Source organism: Chenopodium album, chromosome 5, assembly GCF_948465745.1.
Source record: "Chenopodium album chromosome 5, dcCheAlbu1.1, whole genome shotgun sequence".
NCBI classification, from domain to species: domain Eukaryota; kingdom Viridiplantae; phylum Streptophyta; class Magnoliopsida; order Caryophyllales; family Amaranthaceae; genus Chenopodium; species Chenopodium album.
The window spans coordinates 61156867-61182845 of NC_137838.1; the positions used below are offsets into that span (position 1 = coordinate 61156867).

The window sequence follows — 25979 nt, forward strand, 5'->3', positions numbered from 1 at the left end:
GGTTCTTGAGGGAGCTGTTGGTGCTAGATCTAGGGGTGAAGAACCTAGGAAGCAAGGTGCAGGCAAGAACAAGCAAGGTGTAGGGAAGAAGTTGGTGTTTGAAGATGAGTATAGTGATAGGGAGGGAGGAACTGAGTCTTCTGATTCTGAGCACAGTGATCTAGGACTGGACTGGGAGGAGGGAGAAGAGGATATTTATGATGATGAAGATGATGAAGAGTGGTTGAGGCAAAACCTAGATTTGCTTAGAACTGGGGTGCAGGGCAGCTTGAAAGGTGTAGGTGAAGAAGAAGAGGAGCCTAAGGATCCTAGGGTTGACATTGACAGACATCTGAAATCAGTTGAAGTGAGGGTTGAAGAAGAAGCTGATGATGATTCTGAGGAACTTAGGAGCTTAGATGGTGAGTCTGATGATGACAATGGTGGTTGTACTTAGTTTAATGCTGAAACAGATTTCTCCAAGCCTATCCAATTTGAAGTGGGTTTAAAGTTCAGCAATGTTCAAGTGGTGAGGAAAGCTTTGAGGCAACATGCAATTGAGAATAGGTATGAGTACTACCTATTGCATAATGACAGCAAAAGGATAACAGCTTACTGTAGAAGAAGGTGTAGCTGTCAGTACAACAAGAAAAGTTGTAGGTTGGTTCAGTGTACTTGTGTGAAAGGGAGGAAGTGTAGATTTAAGTTCTATGCTTCTAGGTTAGTGAAACCAGATGCTTGGCAGATAAAGTCTTTAGTGTTGAAGCACAGGTGTGTTAGGACAAAGATGAACAAGAAGTTGACAGCTGAATATCTGGCAGATTGGTACTTAGAGGAGTTTAGGAGTAACCCAGGGTGGAAGATAAGGCAGATTCAAGAGAGGGCATTGAATGATTTGGGGATAAAGGTTGGGTATTACAAGGCCTGGTTGGCAAGGAGCAGAGCCAAATTGGTAATTTATGGGAGTGCAGCTGAGCAATATGCTAGGGTATGGGACTATGGGAAAGCTTTCCTAAAGTACAACCCAGGCAGCAGTTGCAATGTGGTTGTGGATACAATGGATCAGATATAGAGGCCAATCTTCATGAGAATGTACATTTGCCTTGCTCCACTGAGTTTTGGGTTTGTCTCTGGTTGCAGACCCATCATTGGGGTGGATGGTTGCCACCTTAAAGGAGCATATCCTGGGCAAATATTGGTGGCTGTAGGTAAAGATGGAAATAACAACATATTTCCAATAGCCTGGGCAACATGTGAAATTGAGAATAAGGAGACCTGGGTGTGGTTTCTTCAAAGTCTGATGGAGTCACTAGGCTGCTTTGATAAAGGACATGGCTTGACTTTCATGTCTGATAGGCAGAAAGTAAGTATCTTCTTTCTGGTTTTTGATTTTTTTTTTTTTTTGTTTTTTTTGTTTGCATTTATATGGTTTAACTTTTGTGTCTTTTGTAATATTCTAGGGTTTGATTGAAGCATTTGCTGAAGTTTTCCCAAAGGCAGAGCTGAGGTTCTGTGTGAGACACATTTGGGCAAATTTCAAATTGCAATTTCATGGGGCCACTTTCAAGGAGCTTTTTTGGGCAGCCGCTAGGGCAAGCACAGTGGTATGTGCCTTCACTTTAATTTCATGTATTTGCATGTGTGTGTTTTTACTGTTTATTATTTGTACAGTCTAGGATATTTGTGTTTGCATATGTGTGTTTGTGTGTGTGTGTACAATTTGGAGTATTGATTTTGGCATTGATGTATATCATAACTTTGGCATTGTTGTACAATTTGGAGTATTGAATCTATGTTGTGTGTCTTTGTGTGTGTGTGTCAGTTTGAATTTGAGGTGGCTATGGAGTCAATTCACTTCATGAATGATGAAGCTTATGAGTACCTTGCAAACATCCCCCCCCCCATCACTGGTCTAGGCATGCTTTCTCAACTACATGCAAGTCTAACATGTTGTTAAACAACATGTGTGAGACATTTAATGCTGTGATTAGGGAAGCTAGGGATAAGCCCATTCTTACCCAAATGGAATGGTTAAGAAGGTACATGATGAAGAGAAGTAATGATAAGTGGGAGGTTGCCTCTAACTGGGAGGGTTTATTAACACCATATGTGAACAAGCTGTTTGATAGCATTGAGAAGTATGCTAGGGCATGTACTGTGGTGGCTTCTAGGGGAGAGACCTTTGAGGTTCAGTACAAAGATGACCAGTGCGTTGTTGACTTGTCAAATAGGACATGCACTTGCTATAGGTGGGAGTTGACAGGGATACCCTGTACCCATGCTTATGCTTGCATTTTGGACAAGAGGGAGGACCCAGAGTTGTATGTGCATGTTCACTATTATAGGGTCACTTACCTAGATGCATATGATTCTCCCATAGCTGCAATGCCTGGTTCAAAGCATTGGGAAAGGGTCCAGCTTAGAGAGCCTTTGCCACCTGTGATAAAGGTTCAGCCAGGCAGACGAAAAGCAAACAAAAGGAAGCTTGAACAAGGTGAAGGGTCTTCTGCTGCTACTTCTCAGGGGAAAAAACAAAAGATCAAAAAGCAATGTAGCAACTGTGGTGGGTTTGGACATTATGCCAAAACCTGTAAGCAAGGTCCTGCACCAGAGAAACCACAACATGCTGCACCAATTCCCAAAGGGGGAAGGCCACAGCTGCAGACAGCTTGGATGAAAGTGCAAAGGAAGAAAAGTGAGGCTAAAGCTGTAAAACAGGTATATACATACAATTTTGCATTCATTGTATGTGTGTTAGGTTGAGTAACAATCAGCAGTTGATGACTTCTGTTCTTTTTGAAATGCAGGCTGCATTAACAATGCCAAAACCACAGACTAGTACTGCAGCAACATCATCCCAGTCTACAGCAATTGCCCCAGCATCATCAGCACCCTATCAATCTCTGATTCAACACACCACCAGAGGCAGAAAAAAGAGCTCAAGTCAACCCCAACCATATGAGTCTTCATCTCAGCCAGCCCAAGCAACAGAAGCAAGGCCCAAGCTGCCAGTTACCAGGAGCAGGACAAATAATTTGAACAGCTTGTAATAGTTTAGAGAATTTGTACTTCATGAACATCTTAGTTTTTTAAGTAATTTCATGTGTGTAGTTGGACAACTTAGTATTTTAAGGTGAACTTATGTAGTGCTCTTTTGCTACAAAACTTTCTCAACATTTTGTATGCTTATGTGAATATGCCTTTTGCTACTAAAATGAATGGGAATGACTAAATTAAGCACTACAAGTTAGAGCAAACTTTTCAATACATTTCATTTCATTTGATTAAGCAAATGCAAATATTCAAATGGCAACCCTAACAAAAGCCATAAAACCTTGCCTAAATTTCCAAATGTTCACACTAATCCTAAGATCTAGCAAAATACAAGGCCATAACCAAACCTAGGAAACAAAACACAACAACACCCATAAACATAGCCAAATTCTTTGATGATCCTTCATTTCCATGAGTCTCCATGCTCATCTTCTTCCTGTCAGAATTCAGTGCCTTACACTTGATCTTCAAGGAATTAATCTCATTCAATAAGCATCTCCTCTGCCCACTAACATCATCTACTTCCCTCTTCAAGTCATTAATCTCACCCTTCATCAATTTCTTGTCAAGTATTAAGTTGTTAATCACCTCTGTTTGCCATGGTGTTCCATCTGGCTGATCCACCCACTCAAAGTCTTTACAACCCCTTGTCTCTGTCACAGGGTCATAGAACTTGCAGGACCTGAACTTGCGTCCCGGATTCTCCCTAGTCCATGAAGTAAGCCTTGCCATGGGTAATCCGCATTGACATTTTTTTTTCTTTTGATGGTGAATAACTTATGGAAGACATTTCCTGCAACAATTGGCAAGCACCATCATCAACATTACTCCTAATTGAACAAAATTACTATTTCCATACCCTAATTACAATAATCAATTCAAATTTAAAAAACCCCAATTCAATTGAAACTAACATGAACCCTAATTTTGAAAATACGAAATTGGGGCTCAATTCTTAAGTCATATCCACAATTAAAATCAAACATCACATTTGCGACATAATTCAGACAACAATTGCAAAAATTTGCAACGAATTCATCTTATTCGAGATTTAATTGAACAACGTACCTCCTTCCAATTTATGTCTCAGTGAACTTTGTTAAATGAGCACAAATATGGAACAAATCGATGCTGGGAATGCTAGGGCACAGTGAAATTAAGCTTTTTGGAAGCAAATCGAAAAAAAAAGCCAAAATCAGTGGATTTTTTTCAACAAATTGGTAAAACGGGTTATTTATATCGGAAAATCGAGGAAGAAAGGGCCAAATTTAAAAAAGTAGCCGTTAGAATGGGACCCACAGCAACTTTCCGTCACCGGAGTCAGGTGGAGGTGGTAAAACCTATATTTATTTTTTTTTATAAGGTGGTAAAGTAATACTTTTTTTTTGGGAGGTGGTAGTACAGATTTTAGTGCTTTTGCAAGGTGGTAAAAAACAAAATTTCCTAAAAATTATTTAATTAGTATGAGATAGTTAGCGACCTATATTTCAATCCTTATCAATACTGAGGCTTAACTCACCCAATACTTTGTGTTATATTATTTACTAGTTTTGTGCCCGTGCGATGCCCGGGTTGTTTATTGAATTTTAAGATAAATTTTTAACTATATGTCAAATTTTAAAACATATCATTGATACAAAATTAGTTAGGAATTGATGTGTTTTTGTGATGATTTAAATTATATAGTAGGCATGTAATGACTAATAATAATATTGGTGAAAAACATTTCTTGACCCGTAACCTGAAATAATAAAGTATATTGTTTTAATTGATTAGAATATATTATAAATAATGGATGTGGTGCATTTTGAGCTAATTCTATCCAAATTAATAAATTAACATGTACAATTCCAATACTAATAAAATAAAACTCTAAATTAATAATTTTATCCTAAAATTATATCCAAATTTGATTGAAAATACAATTCTAAATTAAATTTTTTATAACTCTACCCTACGTGGCGCGACACTTGGCGAAAAGTTGGAATGTCAAGTGTCGTTATCTCATCGTCTGGCTAAAAGTTTAGCTTTATATATTAGTTATATGATATGATTCTTGTAAATATTGTATGATTAATTTAGGCATATATATGTTGAACAATTGTCTCATATTCATCCTATCTAAACAGGATTTATAAAAACAAATTTAGAAGGGTGGCATGATTATATATACTGGAGTAACATGTACACCATACTATACAAACTTTTACTCGTATTGATAATTCCAATACTTGTAAGAATTTTGAGATAAACTATATTTTGATCCATAAGTCGTGCATCCCACGAATGTTGTACTAGTTATTCAGCTATTACCCTAAAATTTAAGGTCCCTTTCTATTTTTATTATAAACTAGGGTGTTTTTTGCACGGCACATTGCTAGTTTGAATTTTAAGGTGTGATTATTGTTTAAAGGTGTGGCAATGTAGGGGTTTTTCTTTTTTATTTTTCAAATATATAATGAGTCCGAAAAGAAATTCTTGTTCGGGTGCTTGTTACATATGTCTAGAGGATTATTGAGGATGGTTATTGTTTTAAAAAATTGATAATAATGGTTTTGGTAAGGGAAATAAATGAAGTGTATTCTATTAAGAAACTAATTTTCATGACACAATATATAGTACCTGAACATCTTGGTATAAAAGACTAAGGCCCTGTTCTTTTGAGCTTCTGGTAGAGCAGAGCAGAGCAGATTAGATTTCAGCAGAGCATAGCAGATTGAAGCAGAGCAGAGCAGAGCAGATTTTATTATTATTGTTATTGTTACTACTACTACTACTACTACTACTACTACTACTACTACTACTACTACTCAGCAGAGCATAGCAGATTGAAGCAGAGCAGAGCAGATTTTATTATTACTACTACTATTATTAGTTATAAGTATTATTATTACTATTATTATCATTATTATAATTACTATTAAATATTAATTATTATTATAAATATTATAATTATTAAATATTTATTATTATTATTAAATATTAATTATTATTATTATTAAATACGAATTATTTTTTATTATTATTAAATATTAATTGTTAATTTTGAGCAAAGCAGAGCAGATTGAAGCAGAGCAGAACAGATTTCAACAGAGCAGAGCAGCTCTAAAGAACGGGGCCTAAGCTGTTTCTCTATCACTCTCCTTTTTCCTTTCTCTCTCTCTCTCTCTCTCTTTTTTTTTTTTTTTTTTTTTTTTTTTTTTTTTTGCCATCCTAAGATAATTGTCTTAATTTTCTTTCTTAAGCTAATTTACCTAATTACCCTATTTTTCTTAAGTGATTTATTGATTTGTGCCCTTATTGATTATGGCTATTATGATAATATAATATGAGTATGAATTCATCAATCATCAATTACCAATCATATGATCTGAAATTTTTTAGTACTGTTCTTTAATGCGGTAAGTTTTGGGTTTTGGGTTTTTTATTGGTGTGTGAATCCATGTTCTTAATGGATGGTAAAATCATACACATAAATGCGTGTTGCTTATTGAGTTTTATAGCCAAAGTGCATAGCAATATCATCATAAACATGACATTGAAAACAGTGTAACTTCAAGTATTATATCAATGTAAAAAGAAACCCAAAATGAATTTCCTTCCAAACTATCAAATCAAAACTATAAGTAAACATAGACCGATTCACCACACCTTCTTCCACCTCCGACACCACCTCCTCCGCCGCCGCAACAACCACCACCACAACAACCACCACCACCACCACTACTCTTCTGCAACACTTCGATCGATCTTCCTCCAAACCCCAACGAATCGGCCTCTTTTCCCCTTAACAATGGAGGTCGAAGTCAAGCTCAGACTCCCTGATTCAGCCGCACACCAATCTCTCTCCTCCGTCCTCTCGCCGTTTCTCCGGCGAACCCACTTTCAGCACAACGTTTTCTTCGACGGCGCCAATTCCGAGCTCTAAGAAATCTGTAGAGAGAGAACATGAAATAAGAGAGAGAGTGAGAGGGGAAAGTGAAGGAATTTGGACCAAAGTGCTCAGAAGATCAATCCATCAAATACCAATAACACAACATGCATTCATAAATTCCCAAAAATTTTAGGACAAAAACCCGATTATATACAATCCATCAAATACCAATAGCACAACATGCATTCATAATAATTACAATCAAACATTTTCACAAAAAAAAAAGACCATATATAAATTAATAACAAGAATTCAAAGAGGAATTTCATCGGATACCTTGTATGCAACACTCTTTGAGACAATTCCGGCCACACCCACCAACAATCCGAGAAGACCCATCACCCTCCTCCTTCTGATAATTCGAAACAATCGTCGCTTCAATGGAAAAATCGGAGTAAGCTTCAATGGAAGGCTGAAAGTGGTAGGAAAATAGAAGAGGAAAGAGAAAGAGAGTAGGAAGAGAGAGAACGGGGAGTATGCTTCAATGGAATCAAACAAGAAAATTGAGAGGTTGAGAGTAAATCAGGGAATAAGGAAAATGAGGAGAGAGACTGAAAAGTAAAGAGGAGAGAGACCACCCATGTGCACATGTAAATTAATTAGAGGGTAAAATAGTCCGGCCACTGTAGATAAGGAATTTCTAGGCTAAAATTTAGGGGTAATTTCGCCTTGGCACTGTTCATAAGCATTCCAACCTTTGAGCAATTCTAATTTGTGCTCCCTCGCTTTTATAGGGTAGGGATACGTTAAGGACATTAATATCTCACAAAGTGTTTATGGAGTACTTATGAAGCTTCGTTTTGTCAAATTTATCTTGACTACGGGAGCCTATGTGTGCATTGTGCGTGACATAATAAGTTTGTCTGGTGAAGTTTTAATAGCTTGTCCTGACATCCAAAACTTATTGGGGAGGCTTTTGAACGCAGTCTAAAAATAAATCGTTGACAATCATACCCTTGAGAAGATAAATGTTGTCATTTCATTTTGCACAAAATTGTAAGTTTTTTGTTGCCGCAACATTGTTGTGAGTTGCATTTGTCCAAAAAAAAAAAAAAAACATTTGTCAAAAAAAAAAAAAAAATAAAAAAAAAACATTGTTGTGAGTTATAATATACCTCCTCCATCACTTTTAGTTACAACATTTGAAAATTTACGCACACTATTGACATTTTTATAATGGACTAATATTTGTATTGATTTTTTTTTTTGTTGGGCAAAAATAGTCAAATAGGTTTAATTAAATTCATCTCGATTTATATATATTTTAAATATCTAATTTTTAGATTTTTACATATCTATAATTAGAAATTCGAATGATTTCAATTATAATTGGCAAGTGTGAAAGTTAAAATGTTACAACTTAAAGTGAATGGAGAAAGTTTCAAAAGAAAATTATCTAATTAGGTGATAAGGTAAGCTCAGAGGGTGCAATTTCAGTGGGTCTTTTTAAAGGAAATTATAACAAAGTGGGTTATATCAAGCCTATTCCCCCACCCTTTGAGGAGGATTATTATCAGGTTCAACAGTTTTGTCATCTAACACGACATCAAATTCAACAATCTCCTCTTCTTCATCGTGTGGCTTAGCATCATCCGCTACAAACACACAAAAAAGCATAAATTAACAACAAAAAATAAACAAAAAAAACAAAGATAATGTATACTCCTAGTTTAAGTTGAAAAGGATAATCTTCATATATAATTAAACTTTTTTTGTCCAAATAATGTATACTCCTCCACGAAAACAAAGATAAAGTGGAAAAAAACATTAAACGGAAATTAGGCAATAAACTAAATAGAGAGATGAATTTTTGACATGTTTCTAAAATACAACTCTTCTTGTCAAAAAAAAAAAAAAAAAAAAAAAAAAAAACAAAAAAAAAAAAAAACCAACCAACTCAGTTAGACATTAATTATACAACCGTCCCCTCCTACATGTAGCATAAAATTAACCACAAATAGGCATATAAATTAACATTTTTAGGGGTAAAAAAGTCATCACACTATTTATAAGAGTTTTTTTGAACTTTTTATAAGGTAGGGATAGAATAATTCTTAATGCATTTATATGTTTGAATGATTTTAATTCAATTATTTTTGTCTGAAGAGGATGTGTGAATGATTTTAATTCAATTATTATTGTTTGAAGAGGTTAAAATCTTAAGGAATTAGGAAACATATATCAACCTAGCTAAATCAAACTTAATATCTTTCCCACAAGGCCACAAACATTAAATATTAAAATCAATAACATTAACTTCATGTAATTTTCTAACCACAAAGTTTATACCTTACATATTATAATCAAACAACAAGAGATTTCTATCCAATAATTTCATTATACATACACATGAATTTGGCATTACAATCCACTTTAAAAATTAAATAGAATACATATATTGGGTAGTTTTCTTGAAATTTTACATATAATTATCACAATTTTTTTCTATGGCATCCCACTACATCATCCATCTATTCGTGGTGACTATATTGCCAATGTTGTTGCTAATAACGTTCTTCTTCCTACTTTCATCATCGCCAGGTACATCTTTTGAATTCCTACTTCTTAAATTTCACTTCACATTTTTTTTTTAAAGTTGCGAGTAAGAGATAATATGTACTCCCTCTATTCTTAAAAGTTCGACTTACTTTGCATTTGCAGTCTTCAATGAATATCTTTGACCATAAATATCTTCGACTATGTATAAGTAACAATTATAAAAAGTTGATATTTGAAAATCAATAAACATATACTCAAGGAGAAACCAGGAATGATATATACTTGTCATTTCTTGGTTAAAAATTTTCCCGTTTTTTTTTTTCCTTTCCTTTTTAATTTTTTTTGCCATATTTTAATGACATCTATATATTTTATAACCTATAGCAACTCCAATGGTTGCTTTTAGGGACTAGCTTGCAATTTTAATAATTTTCAAGCTAATAGCCAAACCATTGGAGGATAGTTTAATAATTAGCTTGGCCAAGCCAATGTCAAGCAAATTAGCTTAGTTAGGCTAATTAGCTTAGAAATTAATTGTCTCTAATAAAATACTAATTATTTAAAAAATAAAGCTGAAAATCTTAATGCTAATTAGCTTAACCGTTGTGGCATAAATTAGCTAGAAGGAAGAATAGCTTTGCAATCCTAGGTGGCATGGCAAGCTAATTTGGCAATTAGCTTGCCGTTGGAGTTGCTCAATAGTTATTTCCATTCTGACAACATATTTAATCCAATATTACTCAATTAAAATTTTTACATATATATATTCTATATATACTAGGAAACTTTTAATTACAAAAATACTAACATAGATTAAAAAAAATAAGGTATTAGAATATATTGTTTTCCAAGATTATTATAATATTATCAATATCAATTTTTAAAAAAAATCATTTTGGTAGCATACTTTGTACGGAGTATTAATCTTAAAACTATACATAACGTTTATAAGAACAAAATAATTTTGTTATATTATACTTCGTACAAAACATATATTGGAAAATTATAACTTAATTATTTTTTTTTTTTAAAATCTACTACTCACTAATAATATATTTGAAAAGTTGATTACGAAATACTAATTATCCTAAAGTAAAATGAATTCAAATAAATTTTCATATTATGTCGATCAAACTGTGTCAAAAATTTAAGGACAAATGTATATTAGTTCGTATATGGGTACTAACCTAATTACCTAAGCAAATAATTTAATTTTCTTATATAAAACCTTATATCGTCTAAGTTTCTATTACTACATTATTATTTTTTTATACAATCCAATTCAATAATCTTTACATTCAATTTAAGTTATTTTGTTACAAATAATTTTTTTGGATAAATTATTATTGAATTAACACCATATTTATTATTTATTTATTGTAAAATTTAATTATGACCGTACATGACACGGGATTTAACCTAGTTTTATAATAAGGGGAATCTAATAAGACCCCTCATAATAATTTATTTCTATTTTATAAATTATAAAATATGGTCAAAGTTATTTTATTTTGACCAGATGAATAGTAAGCGAGTCGAACTTTCAAAAACGGAGATAGTATATTATTATTAACAAAAAAAATTAACTTTTTTTTTTTAAACATTGCGTTATTCTAGCACCTTCTAATTAAAAAAGGAGGGAGTACAGTTGACCTAAGCCAGTGACTTAATTGATTCAATTTATTGTTCCTGATTATTGTCTTATAGTATAAAAAGTAATCGTTTTGTTTTAGTTCAATACTTATAATTGATGGCAGCAGGATGCAGGAGAAGCAGTAATTTGCGAAGAGAAGTGCGGGGACATAATAGACTGTGGCGAGTTTCGTAATTAAGCAGGGTATTTTATGCAAATGGTTCACCTTTATATCAATTATATGTTTTATAATGAATGGTTGAAATCATATGGTTGATTGAGATGAATAAATCATTGTTTTCAAATAATTACATTATTTTGACTTTTAACATTATTATGTATACATCCCTTTTTCATTGCAACACTGTGAACAACACCAAGTTTGTGCAATTGATTTGAAAAATGTTTATAAGTGGAACTATGGAACTGTTGGGAAATTAAAAAAATGATAAAATAAATAGCGATAATGGGCAAATAATTTTGTTAGAGTTTTGTAGTGTACTATATTCTTCTGTAAAGGCTACTATTTGTACCTCATTAAAGGCTAATTCTCCGGTGAAGATACCTTTTATGAATTTTGCATATGCAGGAACTTGATTAATTAGCTTTGTAAAATGAACACTGACCTTCAAATTTTTGACAACCTCCAAAATCTTACCAAACTGCGTATCCAGTTTACTCTTCAACTGACGATCCAGGAATGACAGTTTAATTGCAGGGATCTGCATTTCATCCTTCTTTCCTTGATCCTGATCTTGCTACTTATCATCAGAAGAGTTAGTTTTACTCTTAGGATCTACAATATTAGGAACAATAAGTTCATCATCTTTGGGCATTGACGACCCATCATATGTAGAACCACTCCTCAAAGTAATGGCGTTCACATGATTTGTAGGTGTATGTGGCATGGATGGAAGAACACTTGGTGGTCTATTTTGTAATGTAGAGGTCATCAATGCAATATTATTATCAAGACTTTTGTTATGAGGAATCAAAGATTCACTTTGTGCATCCTTACTCTGCATTTGCTTTTGCTTTTGAGATAACATTGATTTGATCTCTAATAATACTTAATCAGGTGAGGGGGTCTAGGGCGGCCCTTACCATGTGCAGAGCGACTACACAAGGCCCAAAATCTGATGAGGCCCCAATTCCTTATAACTGGCTATATACTTTATATCAATATCAATATATATGGCAAGACATGATGTTTTGCCATGTGTCACCAATTTTGCCATTTGGCATATGATGTGTCGCCAAATCATACTATAACGATAATTATTGAAAAACTCTATGCATTAACTTCCATGTATTAATGTTAAGTTTAATTGATGAACTCTTCATATGCATGACAATTTCCCTTAGAATGTAACTCCTTAATAATTACACAATAATAAAGTTTGTAAGAAATTAAACATTACTCCATTTTTATTTTGTGCATTAACTCATAATTGTAATCATAGAGTTCAAGATTTATGTGCATTATGGAGTAGTATATATTTTGACATCTAATTTATAAAGATTTGATTTATCATATTTTCATGATTTGAATGTAATTAAATTATTTTTATAATCAAAACAGCTCATACAAGCAACAAACTACTTAAGCTATCATATTAAAAAAAAAAAAAAAAAAAAAAAAAAAAAAAAAAAAAAAAAAACCACCACTTAAGCTCTCAATGACAAACAAGCCAAAATATATATAATTCGATTAAAGTAATAAATTCATAATGATCCGGGGCATCGCCCGGGAAAATAACTAGTTGCACTATAATTTTACATAAGCTTGTTTAGCTTAGTGGTTAAGCGCATGTTATTCTTACTAGAGGTTTCAAGTTCGATTCTTGCGACCGTTTTTTTTTTTTTTTTTTTTTGGCATTCACTTTTCCTTTTGAGTTTTACAGAGACAACTTTTTTAGGAAAAATACACTTTAATCATCATAATAATCATAATCATAATTATCATGTTAAAGCATATTATTAATAGCAAGATCCTAGGCATGATACTAACATGTTATTAGGAAATAAATAGGAAGCATCATAGAAATCATAATTGATATAAGCAAATCACCCTACACATCATACTAAGAAAAACATCCTAACATGTTACTAGGAATCAAAATAACAACCTAAACATGATTTCTATATCATAATATCAATTAAACAATTAAAGCACTTACTTGGATGCCTCTTATCTCTTTCTAATAACAAAATACACACGTTAGTAACTTCAAGGAAAATAATAAAATCAAAACAATTAAATTAAATAATTGAAATAAAGAATTAAGAAAGTTTAGACTAGATTTGGGACCAAACCCTCAGAAATCAAACCTTTCACGTCTAGGGCGAAGACAACTTCGAATTATGCTAGGTGTGTCTAGATCTTGTGAATGCGGAATTTTGTTTGTAAAAAGTTAGTTTAGAAAAAGAGAGAAAGAGAATCAAGAAATTCTTGATGAGAGTTGGTAATTAAAAACGGTGGTCTAAGGACGCTATTTATAATGAAAACAGTCTGGATTATGATAAAAAAGAATCGGAGTTTGAAGAGGAATAAAACACGCCTCTGTCGCTGCAACAACCTCTATCGTCGCGCAACAGAGTCTGTCGTCCAGCGCCGCAAGACAGTTTTTGCGGATTTTGTTTTTATCATATCTTTTGATCCAGAAGTCCAAATAAGGCATATAATATGTCGTTGGAAAGCTCTTGAAGTCTTAATTCCAACCCAATTAGAATCAGATTAAAATATTTATAGATAAAAAGATATGGCCGAAATAGTAGGACGATTTTAGTTTTGGATAGAGTTTCATATCTCATTCATATCTTTTTCGTTACAGCTCGGATTTAATATTATAATATATCATTGGAAAGATAATTTCAAGATCTATCCAACCATATAAAATTTGGATAAAGATTATGAGGCACGAAAATAAAATCTGAATATATTCTATTTCGTACAAAACAAGGATTCTTAAAAGGAGTAGTTTTATTCAATTTCAAACTCTTTGAAACATAATTATCAATCCTAACTCCATTAGGATTTAAAAGAACCTTCTAAAATATTCTAGAATACTATAATCAATCCTAATAGCTTTAGGAATGATAATTAATAATATTAATAATAGGCCCTCCTCTAGATCATTGGGCCGCATATAAAAACCAAACCGGGCCAGTTTAGTATTTTGGTCATAACTTCCTCATTATTCATCGGAATTGGGCTTATAATATATCGTTGGAAAGATCTTTTCAAGCCTTATTCAACTATACTATTATTGGACCCTTATCATGGACCAAACTAAATTGGAATGCACGTTTTTCACAAATAGGGTAAGAAAAGAAATATTTTCAAAAACAGAAAGAAGAGATATTTTAATAAAAACATCCTCATCACTAGACTTTTCACACTTTCGCCTCATTCGATAATCTAATGAAAGGAATTGTGTCCTTCAAACAAGTGTACTATTCTGTTAGTGGGTTCAGAATTATTAGAAAGCTAATATATTCAGTAAGGTCAAGTGATCGGAATGCCTGGGTGGAGGCCGCTTTCGATCAGTAATATTAATGCATAACTAATATTACAGCTTAATCTTGACTGAACCCTTCGGGTCACACCCAAGCAACTAACGAACCAAATCGACGAATTAATCTGGAAGGAAATAATAAGTCGACCGAGTAAATAATATTTAGACGTCGGGAATTCGAGCTTAGAGCGTCGAAACCGAACGTCGGAAGTCGAGTCGAAAAATAGTAAAAGACGAGACGTGAAAATAATAATAAATCAACAAAGACCAAAATACCCCCCAGCATCGAAATGCCCCGAGTAAACCGAGTGCTAGGGGCATATGGCATAGTATAGTGGCTAGCATGCACACCAAGCCGAGCCTATGCTGGCTGGTGCGTGATAGCGCACCAATGCTAGCATCGCAAGGCTAGGCGCGCTAGCCGCAGCAGCTAGCAGTATCATGGCTGGGCCAATGCGTGCTGCCTAGCAATGCTGGGCCAAGGCGCAAGGCCAGCAGCCCGCATCCTTGGTGTGTGGCTCGCTGGCTGAGAGCGCTAGCAGCCTGCACAAGCATGCTGGGCTTGCTGGCTGGCAACGCTAGCAGCCCGCACGCTTGTGCTGGGCCGGCTGGGCGAGGCAGCCACGGACAAGGCAGCCCACCTTGGGTGCCTTGATGCCCAAGGGTGGGTGCCATGTGGCGCATGGTGAGAGGTGTGTGAAGTGTTGTGTTGGCCGGTTTTGGGAGAGGGAGTGGGGAGCAAGTTTGTTCCCCCCCTCCTCCAAATGGTCCTCACCTAACCTCTCACATGAGCTTGCCACTTTTTTATTTATTAATAGTTTAATTATTAATTTTATTTTAGCTTTAAAATAAAATGGGAAAATCTCCCACATTGATGGGAGAGCTTTTCACTCTCTAGCTCTTCCCTATAAATACCCTACTTGGGGCATTGGGAAGAGCACTTGAGTAAGAGTTGAAAAAGGCATCACCATTGCGAAAACCTTTGAACTCATTAATTACTCGGGTTTTGGTCGGGCCTTGCTAACCCCAAGGCATTGGACCGTTATCGGTGGTCGAGTTATGGATGGACTATCGTTGGAGGCCGTCGTAATTTCGAGGCTTGCTTTTGAAGTAAGAGCGCCTTCCGGTCGGGCGAAGCACACTCCAAAAGTAATCGTTTTATCTTAATCTTGTGATTAATTTAATTATGTTTATGCTTTTATTTATTGGGAATGCGGTCTTGTTTTTGGGTTTGTTTCCGCGGTGAGTCGGACTCACCAAACCCCAACAGCAGTATCGGAGCCTCGCTCGTTTATTTTTAAAATCATTATATTTTTCAAGGTGTTTTTATGGCTTAATTTTTCTGGTATTAAGTTGCTAATTAGATTAGTAGCTCGTTTTATCTATTTTAACCTCGTATTAGAGCTGTCTTCGGCTCCCGAACCCAAATTTTGACCCAAAAATAGTGAATTTTGGGTGGAAAAGGCGTTCTGGAAATGGTTTTACCCTTTTAGGACTCGGTTTTTAGCCAAAAAACGACTAGAAATGCACTCTTCGAGAGATTTTTCGTTTTGACAAATTTTTTTAAGTCTTTCTAACCTTGAAAATTCATTGCATATTTATGGTGGTTATGTATTTGGTTCTTTCCTTAATTTATATGCAATTTTAAAACTATTTACTTGGTGGTAATTTATGTTTGAAAGCTTGGTTTTATTTTTCACATAATTGCAAATTAATTGCATTAAGTGTGAAATTGTTGTTCTTTGAGGCTTCTAAGTACTAAAGATTCAATCTTTAATTATGTTAAGTGATTGAAACTTTGAGTTACTAAATTCCATGTTTTTTGGTTAACTTTGTTGATTTAATCATTTTAGTTGATTGGAATCATAAAGTTTAAAACTTGTGATAGAAATTTGTTTATCTTCATATTGGAAGATGTAATTTTTCAAGGATTCACAAGAATTAAAGTTGGAGTTTTTATTGAACTTATGTTCATTTTTCCAACTCCCTTTTATTTTGTCAAAATCTCAAGATAAATTTAAATTGATTAAATCAATAATGAGAATTGCCCTAATTTATTTTGTTACACAAAGTTTAAACCAATTTTATTAAAGAATGGTTCTTGGAAATAATTTTGGTTAATTGCACTTGGATGAATTTAATTAAGTCGGACTTGTTATTAATTTCATTTTTTCTCAAAATTAATTCTAAAATTAATTTAGAATTGATTAATATTGTCACACATAAAATCAGAAATTTTTTCGAGGCATAAGCACACAAGTTGAGGCTTAAGAGCCCCGAGCTAGCTCTCGGCTAGCTGGGCTGCTCACGCAGCCCACATGAGGGTGTCGAGGCTGCTGGGCGCCTCTTGCGTGTGTGCGTAGTGCTGTGCGCATAGGAAGCCAGCCTGTGCGTGTGTGTGAGGGAAGGCCTGAGGCTGCTGCTCGCTGCCAGCATCGTGGCGCGCCTACCAGCAACAAGCAGCAGCATGGAGCTGTGCACGCTGGGCTGGCCGTGGCTGGTGCGAGCACAAGCAGCCCGAGTGCATGCTTGGTGTTGCGGGGAGTGCGATTGGATGTGCTACGTGCTTGTGGCACGATGCGCACAATCCCATAGTTAGCACATTAACCCCCGGTTTTAAAACAATGCTATTTTTAAGAGTTTATTAGTGCGTTGCATAATATGGTTAATATGCGTAGACGTTGCTTGCGTAGCAATGTAGTGCAATGATTTCGTACAACATGGCCATCAAGGGCCACGTTATTGATGCGTGAAAGTTCGCTGATGTGGGTGGTGTAACGCTTAGTGACATCGGGCCCACTCCTACGTTCATTGAGCATCAAACGGTTGTGCGGGGTGTGAGCACTCCAAGTCTTAGTGCTAGGCACTTAGACATTTTGGACTACGTAATTTTTTGCTTAAATCGTCGTTTTAATTATTTTGTTTATTTAATTAAAATTTTGGAGGCTAGCCTCGGTTTTTTGAGCGACATTTGCAAAATTTAATTTTGGCAAATATTTAGGTTTACTGACTTAATTAATTGGATTAATTAAGTTGGATGCGGAATTTAGTGGGAGCTTCATTTATTATTTTCATAACCGGTTAAAACAACTTTGACTAGTTTTAATTAGGCGTGTTAATTGGATTAACCACCTAAATTAGTTACTAGTTCTCGTGTGTTTATGCATTGTTACTTGTTTATCGTTGTAAAATGCATGGGCCATTCACAGATAGTGAATGGATGAATGGAATGTATATTCCCTCACAGGTTTTATGAAATGGCAACTAGTGGGGCCCGATTTGGATAGAAAATACGGACTATGATCCGTGATGTATTTTTGTAAATCTAAATACGGTCTGCGAACCGTTGAGTATTTTTGTACCTTAATATTTAGATTAGTCCTAATTGTAGATACTAGTAGTTGCATTTATTTTGGTCAAGCCTTGGAAGACGAAGCCATGAAGTTGCCAATGAAGGCCTTTTGAAGATTTGAAGATCTCAAGGGGTCATGCTAGTTGCCAAATGCATCTCTATTTATGTTTTTCGATATATATATGTTTATTTATATGAATTATATGTTAGATGCATGTTTAGCATTTCGAATGTTGTGATGATTAATTAAGTCCACTTAAATCAACCAACATAGAAACCCTAGGTCCCTACATATTGAGTAAAACTTGCCATTCCAAAACAACACTTACCAATCGAACGAGGGTAGTGGTGGGCTACGCCAAAGCGAGGCATCACTACTTCTCCAAGGAACGTAAGGCATACCGGGTATGCAACTTGGTTTTGGTTGTACTCAACGATATGAGTGATGGAGTTCTAACATGTCGTGGCAAAGTGAATAAATTGTTGAGAGAGCATTAGATGCGACGATTTATTCAACCAAGAGTGGCTTGGAGCTATTAGCAAAGCGTTGCTTACCTTAGGAGATTGAGTGTTAAGACAAGCCAAAGCATGCTTAACCATTCTTTATTTCTTTGGATCTTGGAATCGACTTATTCTCACCCAAAATGGGGACAACTTTTAAATGTGTGAATAAGACGTTTTAAATAAGTTTGATTATAATGCATGAATTCAATCTTATTTAAGTATTATGAATGGTTTTTCATTTCAAATTCTTTCAACTGTAGAATCATGTCTTCAACTAATGACAACAACCTTATGCTCCCGGAATCGCCTAAAAAGTTGCCAATTTCTCTAAACTTGGTAAACTTTAAGTAATGGGAAGATGAACTCCGAAAGACCCTCAGAAATTGCTACTTAGAGCATATTTTGGACACTCAAATCCCGAGTTTCTACTCAAGGGGGATTATGAGTGATGAGGCACATGAGGAATGGAGTGTGGATTGCAAAAGAGTTTCCAGACTCATGGAAAACTCCATCCCGATACAATGGAAGGGGAAGTTCTCCAACTATTTTCCGGATAGAGGTGGTTATTGGACAGGGTAGCCCAATGATAATAGGGTTAGGGCCAAGCTTATAGGGATTTTAATGGACAGGGCTATTAATGGATAGGGCCCTTATTGGGTAGGGTCAATATAGGGCCAACATGTTTTTCCAATTTAGTTGATAAAGAAAATACATAATGTAAAAATAATTATATAGATTAATTTGTATTAATATGTATTTAATAATGGCTTTGTCCAATATTTATTTTAATTTGTAGGCCCGCCCATTATCGACTCGCGACCCGCATTGGCCCGACCCTATATTGACCCTATAAAATGTGACCCTCTTTGACCCTGACCCGCAACCGACCCGCACCGACCCTGACCCGACCCGCCCAATAACCAGGTCTATTTCCGGACATGATGCTCAAAGATCTTCAGGATGTAGTCAATTTGAGGGTCACCAAGAGTACCAGAGGCAACTATGATGGACTTGTGGAAGATGTGACTAGGTCACTCTCGAACATCAGGATCAAGCCACCGCAAGATGGGTGTCTCACGAAAGAGAGACAAGAAGTATGGGCTAAGGTCTATAGTGCAAGACTTAGACCCGGGATGCCACTTCAAGCTCATGTGCTCAACATGACAAGGCTATTCACCCATCTGGAGCTAATTGGCAAACTAGGAGACGATGAGAAAGCGACTCACATGCTACTAAGCTCACTCCACTCGGGGTATGTTGCGTTAAAGATGCGACTCACGGCCGAACGGAACAAACTGTCCTTGATGGAAGTTGTCCAAGAACTCCAGAAAACCTATTCTTGCAAGAAGGCTAAGGGCCTAAGGTTGATTTGAGACCAAAGAAGAAGGAGTTCAAGAACAAAGCTAAGATGCGCTGCTTCTATTGTAGTAAACCCGGACACTACAAAATAGAATGTAGCATGTATTTGGAAGATGAGGCGAAAAGAAAAGTAACCTCAACATCAGGTATCATCTTTACACTTGAAAATAAGCAATTTGTGAGGCATTAGATACCGGAAAATTAGCTCACTATATGCTCCTATTTCAGGAACAAAGTGAGCGGTGCTTTTCAAGTGGATATGAGTACACAAGTGGAAAATGAAGATAATCTTTCCAAAGAAGGCTTGTAATCTCATATTTTTATCTAGATTTAAAACTTGTTTAATTTTATCTACCATATTTTAATCTTTTGGCGTTAGACATCATTTTGAATTTAATCACAAGACTTTTCTTGTTTATATTTATGGAATGACACGTTTGTGTGGTTAGACAAAATTGTTTATAAAGACCATGGAGTCAAATCAGACTTACTTGTGGCATTGTTGTCTTGGCCACATTAACATCAAACGCATCAAGAAACTTCTACAGGAAGGTGTTCTTAACTCTTTCGATTTAGAATCGTTTGAGAATTGCGAGGGATGTTTATTAGGCAAGATGATTAAACAGCCATTCTCCAAGTTGGGAGAAAGGGCAAGAGACTTATTAGGTCTAATACACACTGATGTATGTGGACCAATGAGCTCCACCACAAGAAATGGACACCGATATTTTATCGTCTTCACAGATCATATGTCTACCTAATGTCTCATAAATCTGAATCGTTTGAAAAGTTCAAAGAATTTCAGAGTAAAGTTGAAAATCAGCTTGGCAAGAAAAACAAAGCCCTTCGATCGGATCGAGGTGGTGAATACTTGAGCCAAGAATTATATGACCATCTGAAAGAAAAGGGTATACTTTCAGAATTGACACCTCTAGGAACTCCACAATGGAATGGAGTATCCGAAAGGAGAAATCGGACCTTGTTAGACATGGTACGATCAACAATGGGTCTTAGAGATCTTCCTATCTCTTTATGGGGACACGCACTTCTAACTGCGACACTAACACTGAACCGTGCACTATCAAAAGCTGTAGAAAAGACTCCATATGAATTATGGACGAAGAAACCTCCTAGGTTGTCTTTTCTAAAGATATGGGGATGCGAAGCATATGTCAAGAAATTGATTTTTGACAAACTTCATCCCAGATTTGACAAGGTTTACTTTGTGGGCTACCCAAAAGAAACCAAAGGGTATTACTTCTACAACAAATCGGAGAACAAAGTGTTTGTTGCTCGCGATGGTGTCTTTTTGGAGAAGGAACACCTTTCCAAAATGACAAGTGGGAGGAAAATTGAACTCGACGAAGTTCGTGAGGATGAGCAACAAAATCAGAATGACAGTCAAAGTGCTCAAAAAGCATCTGTTGACGCAAGTCAAAATGATCAAAATGTGCAAAGTCAAACCGACAATGCAAATGCTCAATCCATTACCCTACGTAGGTCTCAGAGGCCGAGATCTCAACCCGATAGATATCTTGGTTTAGTATTAATCGAGAATCAAGACATCCTGATTATGCATGGAGATGAACTGGCAACCTACAAGCAAGCGATGGCAAGCACCAACTCTGCTAAATGGCAAGAGGCTATGAGATCTAAAATGGATTCCATGTTTGAAAATCAAGTCTGGGAATTGGTTGACTTACCCAAAGGTTATACACCTATCGGATGTAAGTGGATTTTCAAGTTGAAAACCGACAAAGATGGAAATGTATTTATTTACAAAACTAGATTGGTGGCAAAAGGTTACAGACAAGTTCATGGAATTGATTACGATGAAACCTTTTCACCAGTCGCAATGCTGAAATTCGTTCGTATCCTCCTAACGATTGCTTCATATTACAATTATGAAATATGGAAGATGGACGTCAAAACCGCCTTCCTTAGTGGTATTTTGGAAGAAACTGTGTATATGACACAACCTGAAGGTTTTGTCGACCAAAATAATGCTGGGAAGGTTTGTAAGCTTAAGAAGTCCATTTATGGACTAAAGTAAGCAAGTAGAAGTTGGAATCTGCGATTCGATGAAGCCATCAGTAAGTTTGGTTTTATCAAGAATCCAGATGAATCTTGTGTTTACAAGAAGGTCAGTGGGAGTGACATCGCCTTCCTAGTCTTATATGTCGATGACATATTGCTCATTGGAAACAACATTCCGTTGTTAGAGTCTGTAAAGGCCTGGCTTGGAAAGTGCTTCTCAGTGAAAGACTTAGGAGAGGCTCAGTACATACTAGGCATCAAGATCTATAGGGATAGATAAAAAAGGATGATTGGATTGAGTCAAAGTACTTATATTGATAAGGTACTTGCTCGATTTGGCATGGATGAGGCCAAGAGAAGTCACCTGCCAATGTCATATGGCATAACCCTAAGCAAGAAGCAGAGTCCACATACACCTGATGAGCGGGTAAGAATGAATCAGATTCCATATGCTTCGCTTATTGGATCGATCATGTATGCCATGATATGTACTAGGCTAGATGTATCGTATGCCTTGAGTGCTACGAGCCGTTACCAATCAGAATAAGTACCTGAAAGATATCCTAAAGTACCTGAAAAGGAACAAGAATAAATTCCTGGTGTATGGTGGTTCAGAGGAATAAGTTGTGGAAGGTTATACCGACGCAAGCTTCCAGACAGACAGAGACGATTTCAAATCGCAATCATGATATGTGTTTTGTCTGAATGAAGGAGCGTTTAGTTGGAAGAGTGCCAAGCAGAGTACAATTGCAGATTCTTAAACTGAAGCCGAATACTTAGCAGCTGCTGAAGCAGCTAAGGAGGCTGTTTGGATTTGTAAGTTCGTTGGTGAACTTGATGTTGTACCTTCCATAAAGGGTCCAATAGCCCTCTATTGTGACAACAATGGAGCTATTGCTCAGGCCAGAGATCCAAGGGAACATCAGAAGGTCAAACATGTCAAACGACAGTTTCACATGATTCGAGAATGGAAATCAGAAGGTGAAATCAAAATTTGCAAAGTTGGAACGGATGACAATGTAGCCGATCCACTTACTAAACCTTTGCCTCAAGTGAAGCACAGCAAGCACGTTAAGGCAATGGGAATCAAGCATGTAGGAGACTGGCTTTGATTTCCTTGTTTAGTGTTTTAGTTAATTTTGAACATTTAATGTAAGACACTAAGAAAAACCATTCAAGTTTTGGAGTAATATAAATTTCATGCAATATTTTATCGCTCCGTTTGCTATTTAATTATGGTTTAGGATTAAATAATGAGTCCATTTGATTATGAGAATATTCAAAATAGGGTATCAAGACCAGTCTTGGTAAGGAAACACCTATTAAGTGAACATTGAATATTATAATAGAAAATTATCCCAAATCAAGGTCATTTAAACGGTGGACGATTAATGACCAATTGAGATTAGTGTGTAGTCTGATTTATAGCACCGTTTCTGGTGCTACAAGGACATGATTGTCATAAATCATTTGCACAGGTATTGGTTTAGAACCATACTGGATCGACCTATGAGAATACTTTAAGAGATTAAAAATCGTCATAAGTATACTTCTCATTATGGCTATGGGAACCTATTTCCTCGACCATGAGTATTGCGAGTTCTCTTGTTTGAGTACTAGTTCGCTTTGATGTTGTCAAACGTCTGCTGTAATAGGGGATTATAACGGCAACACTCGGGCGGCTAGGTCCTCTCAGTAAGAGGAGCTACATTACAAGACTGGGAATGTCCCCTACTAAAATAGGGAAGTTGTCTTTGTTGTATACAAGGCCTCTTGTAGAGCGAGAATGTGAAAATGCATGGCCGTGCTCGGATGGATTTTAGAAATCATCTATTTATTGACAGTTGTACTCGGAATCGAGAAACACTTCTGGACGTAATAAGGATGACAAAATAATCTTACCTTATAGTTCATGAAGAGACATTAAGTGACATAGGAAAAAGGTTGCACACTAAATGCGCACTTGTCCGGAAGGACAACTGGGAGATTAAAAAGATTGGTGTCCTTCGAACAAGTGTACTATTCTGTTAGTGGGTTCACAATTATTAGAAAGCTAATATATTCAGTAAGGTCAAGTGATCGGAATGCCTGGGTGGAGGCCGCTTCCGATTAGTAATATTAATGCATAACTAATATTACAGCTTAATCTTGACTAAACCCTTCGGGTCACACCCAAGCAACTAACGAACCGAAGAGACGAATTAATCCAGAAGGAATTAATAATTCGACCTAGTAATTAATATTTAGACGTCGGGAATTCGAGCTTAGAGCGTCAAAACCGAATGTCGGAAGTCGAGTTGAAAAATAGTAAAAGACGAGACGTGAAAATAATAATAAATCAACAAAGACCAAAATACCCCTAGCATCGGAATGCCCCGAGCAAACCGAGTGCTAAGGGCATATGACCTAGCATGGTGGCTAGCATGCGCACCAAGCCAAGCCTAGGCTGGTTGGTGCATGCTAGCGCACCAATGCTAGCATCGCAAGGCCAGGCGCGCCAGCCGCAACAGCTAGCAGCAACATGGCAGGGCCAATGCGTGCTGCCTAGGAATGTTGGGCCAAGGCGCAAGGCCAGCAGCAGCCTGCATCCTTGGTGCGTGGCTCGCTGGCTGAGAGCGCTAGCAGCCCGCACAAGCATGATGGGCTTGCTGGCTGGCAGCGCTAGCAGCCCGGACGCTTGTGCTGAGCCTGCTGGGCGAGGCAGCCACGGACAAGGCAGCCACCTTGGGTGCCTTGATGCCCAAGGGTGGGTTCCATGTGGCGCATGGTGAGAGGTGTGTGAAGTGTTGTGTTGGCCAGTTTTGGGGAAGGGAGTTGGGAGCAAGTTTGGTCCCCCCTCCTCCAAATGGTCCTCACCTAACCTCTCACATGAGCTTGCCACTTGTTGATTTATTACTAGTTTGATTATTAATTTTATTTTAGCTTTAAAATAAAATGGGAAAATCTCCCACATTGATGGGAGAGCTTTTCACTCTCTAGCTCTTTCCTATAAATACCTAACTTGGGGCATTGGGAAGAGCACTTGAGTAAGAGTTGAAAAAGGCATCACCATTGCGAAAACATTTGAACTCATTAATTACTCGGGTTTTGGTTGGGCCTTGCTAACCCCAAGGCATTGGACCGTTATCGGTGGACGAGTTATAGGTGGATTATCGTTGGAGGCCGTCGTAATTTCGATGCTTGCTTTCGAAGTAAGAGCCCCTTCCGGTCGGGCGATGCAGGCTCCAAAGGTAATCGTTTTATCTTAATCTTGTGATTAATTTAATTATGTTTATGGTTTTATTTATTGCGAGTACGGTGTTGTTTTTGGGTTTGTTTCCGCGGTGAGTCAGACTCACCAAACCCCAACATCTAATGACATGAAAGGTATTCATCAATGAGTTTTGTTTAAGGGAGACACATTTGGGTGTCTACACATCCTTAACAAGCACCCGCTCGCAGTAAGGATCAAAGAAGTTAGGACGAGGCTCCTGTCAGAAAGGGTGAAAAGCACTACCCTTAGCAGGACGACTACTACCTAACCCAAATGCAGCAGTGGGAGTCGCAGCAGTACCCGTCCTGCTCGTAGCGGGGGGACAATCAGGAGGCATACCCATTTGCATAGTGTAGACACCCATTTGTGTCTCCCCAAAACCAAATCCAGCGATGAGTACCTTTCACGTCGAATCATAATCGAATGAAGTGAAAGTGAGGAAAGTTTAGTGTTGCGGATAGTTTTAATTTCTTTTCTCTTCTCTCTATTTTTAAAAACTTATTTTAAAGAAAACAACTAATATAGTTTGGTTGGTCCATTATATGGGTCCAATAGTAGTGTAGTTGGATGGGGCTTGACATGAGCTTTCCAACGATATATTATAAGCCCAATTCCGATGAATATTAAGGAAGTTATGGCCAATTTGCTGAACTGGGCCCGGTTTGAGCCTTATATGCGGCCCAATGATCTAGGGGAGGGCCTAATATAGATTTATCATCCTAATGCAATTAGGAATGGTTTTAGTCTTCTAGATTCTTCTAGAAGTTTCTTTTCATTCTAAATTCGATTAGCATTGATAAATTGACTTTTGCTGACTTTTCAGAGTTTTAATTAAGAATCCAAGAGCATTTTTGAGG

General features: G+C 36.5%; 1 protein-coding gene and 1 long non-coding RNA gene across 2 annotated transcripts; one reads left to right on the forward strand and one right to left on the reverse strand.

Annotated features, from left to right (window-relative positions):
- The first annotated feature begins 1069 nt into the window (after positions 1–1069).
- On the forward strand, positions 1070–3029 carry LOC145632973 (uncharacterized). The gene is made up of 5 exons (XM_081685291.1): positions 1070–1342; positions 1440–1583; positions 1802–1857; positions 1971–2697; positions 2787–3029. The coding sequence occupies exons 1-5, from the start codon at positions 1070–1072 to the stop codon at positions 3027–3029; spliced, it is 1443 nt and encodes a 480-aa protein (XP_081541417.1).
- Positions 3030–6502: 3473 nt separating this feature from the next.
- On the reverse strand, positions 6503–7574 carry LOC145630822 (uncharacterized). Its single transcript, XR_014112261.1, has 2 exons — positions 7244–7574; positions 6503–6966 (listed from the first exon to the last, which is right to left on the reverse strand). It is a non-coding gene; the product is annotated as an uncharacterized LOC145630822 (long non-coding RNA).
- Positions 7575–25979: the final 18405 nt, after the last annotated feature.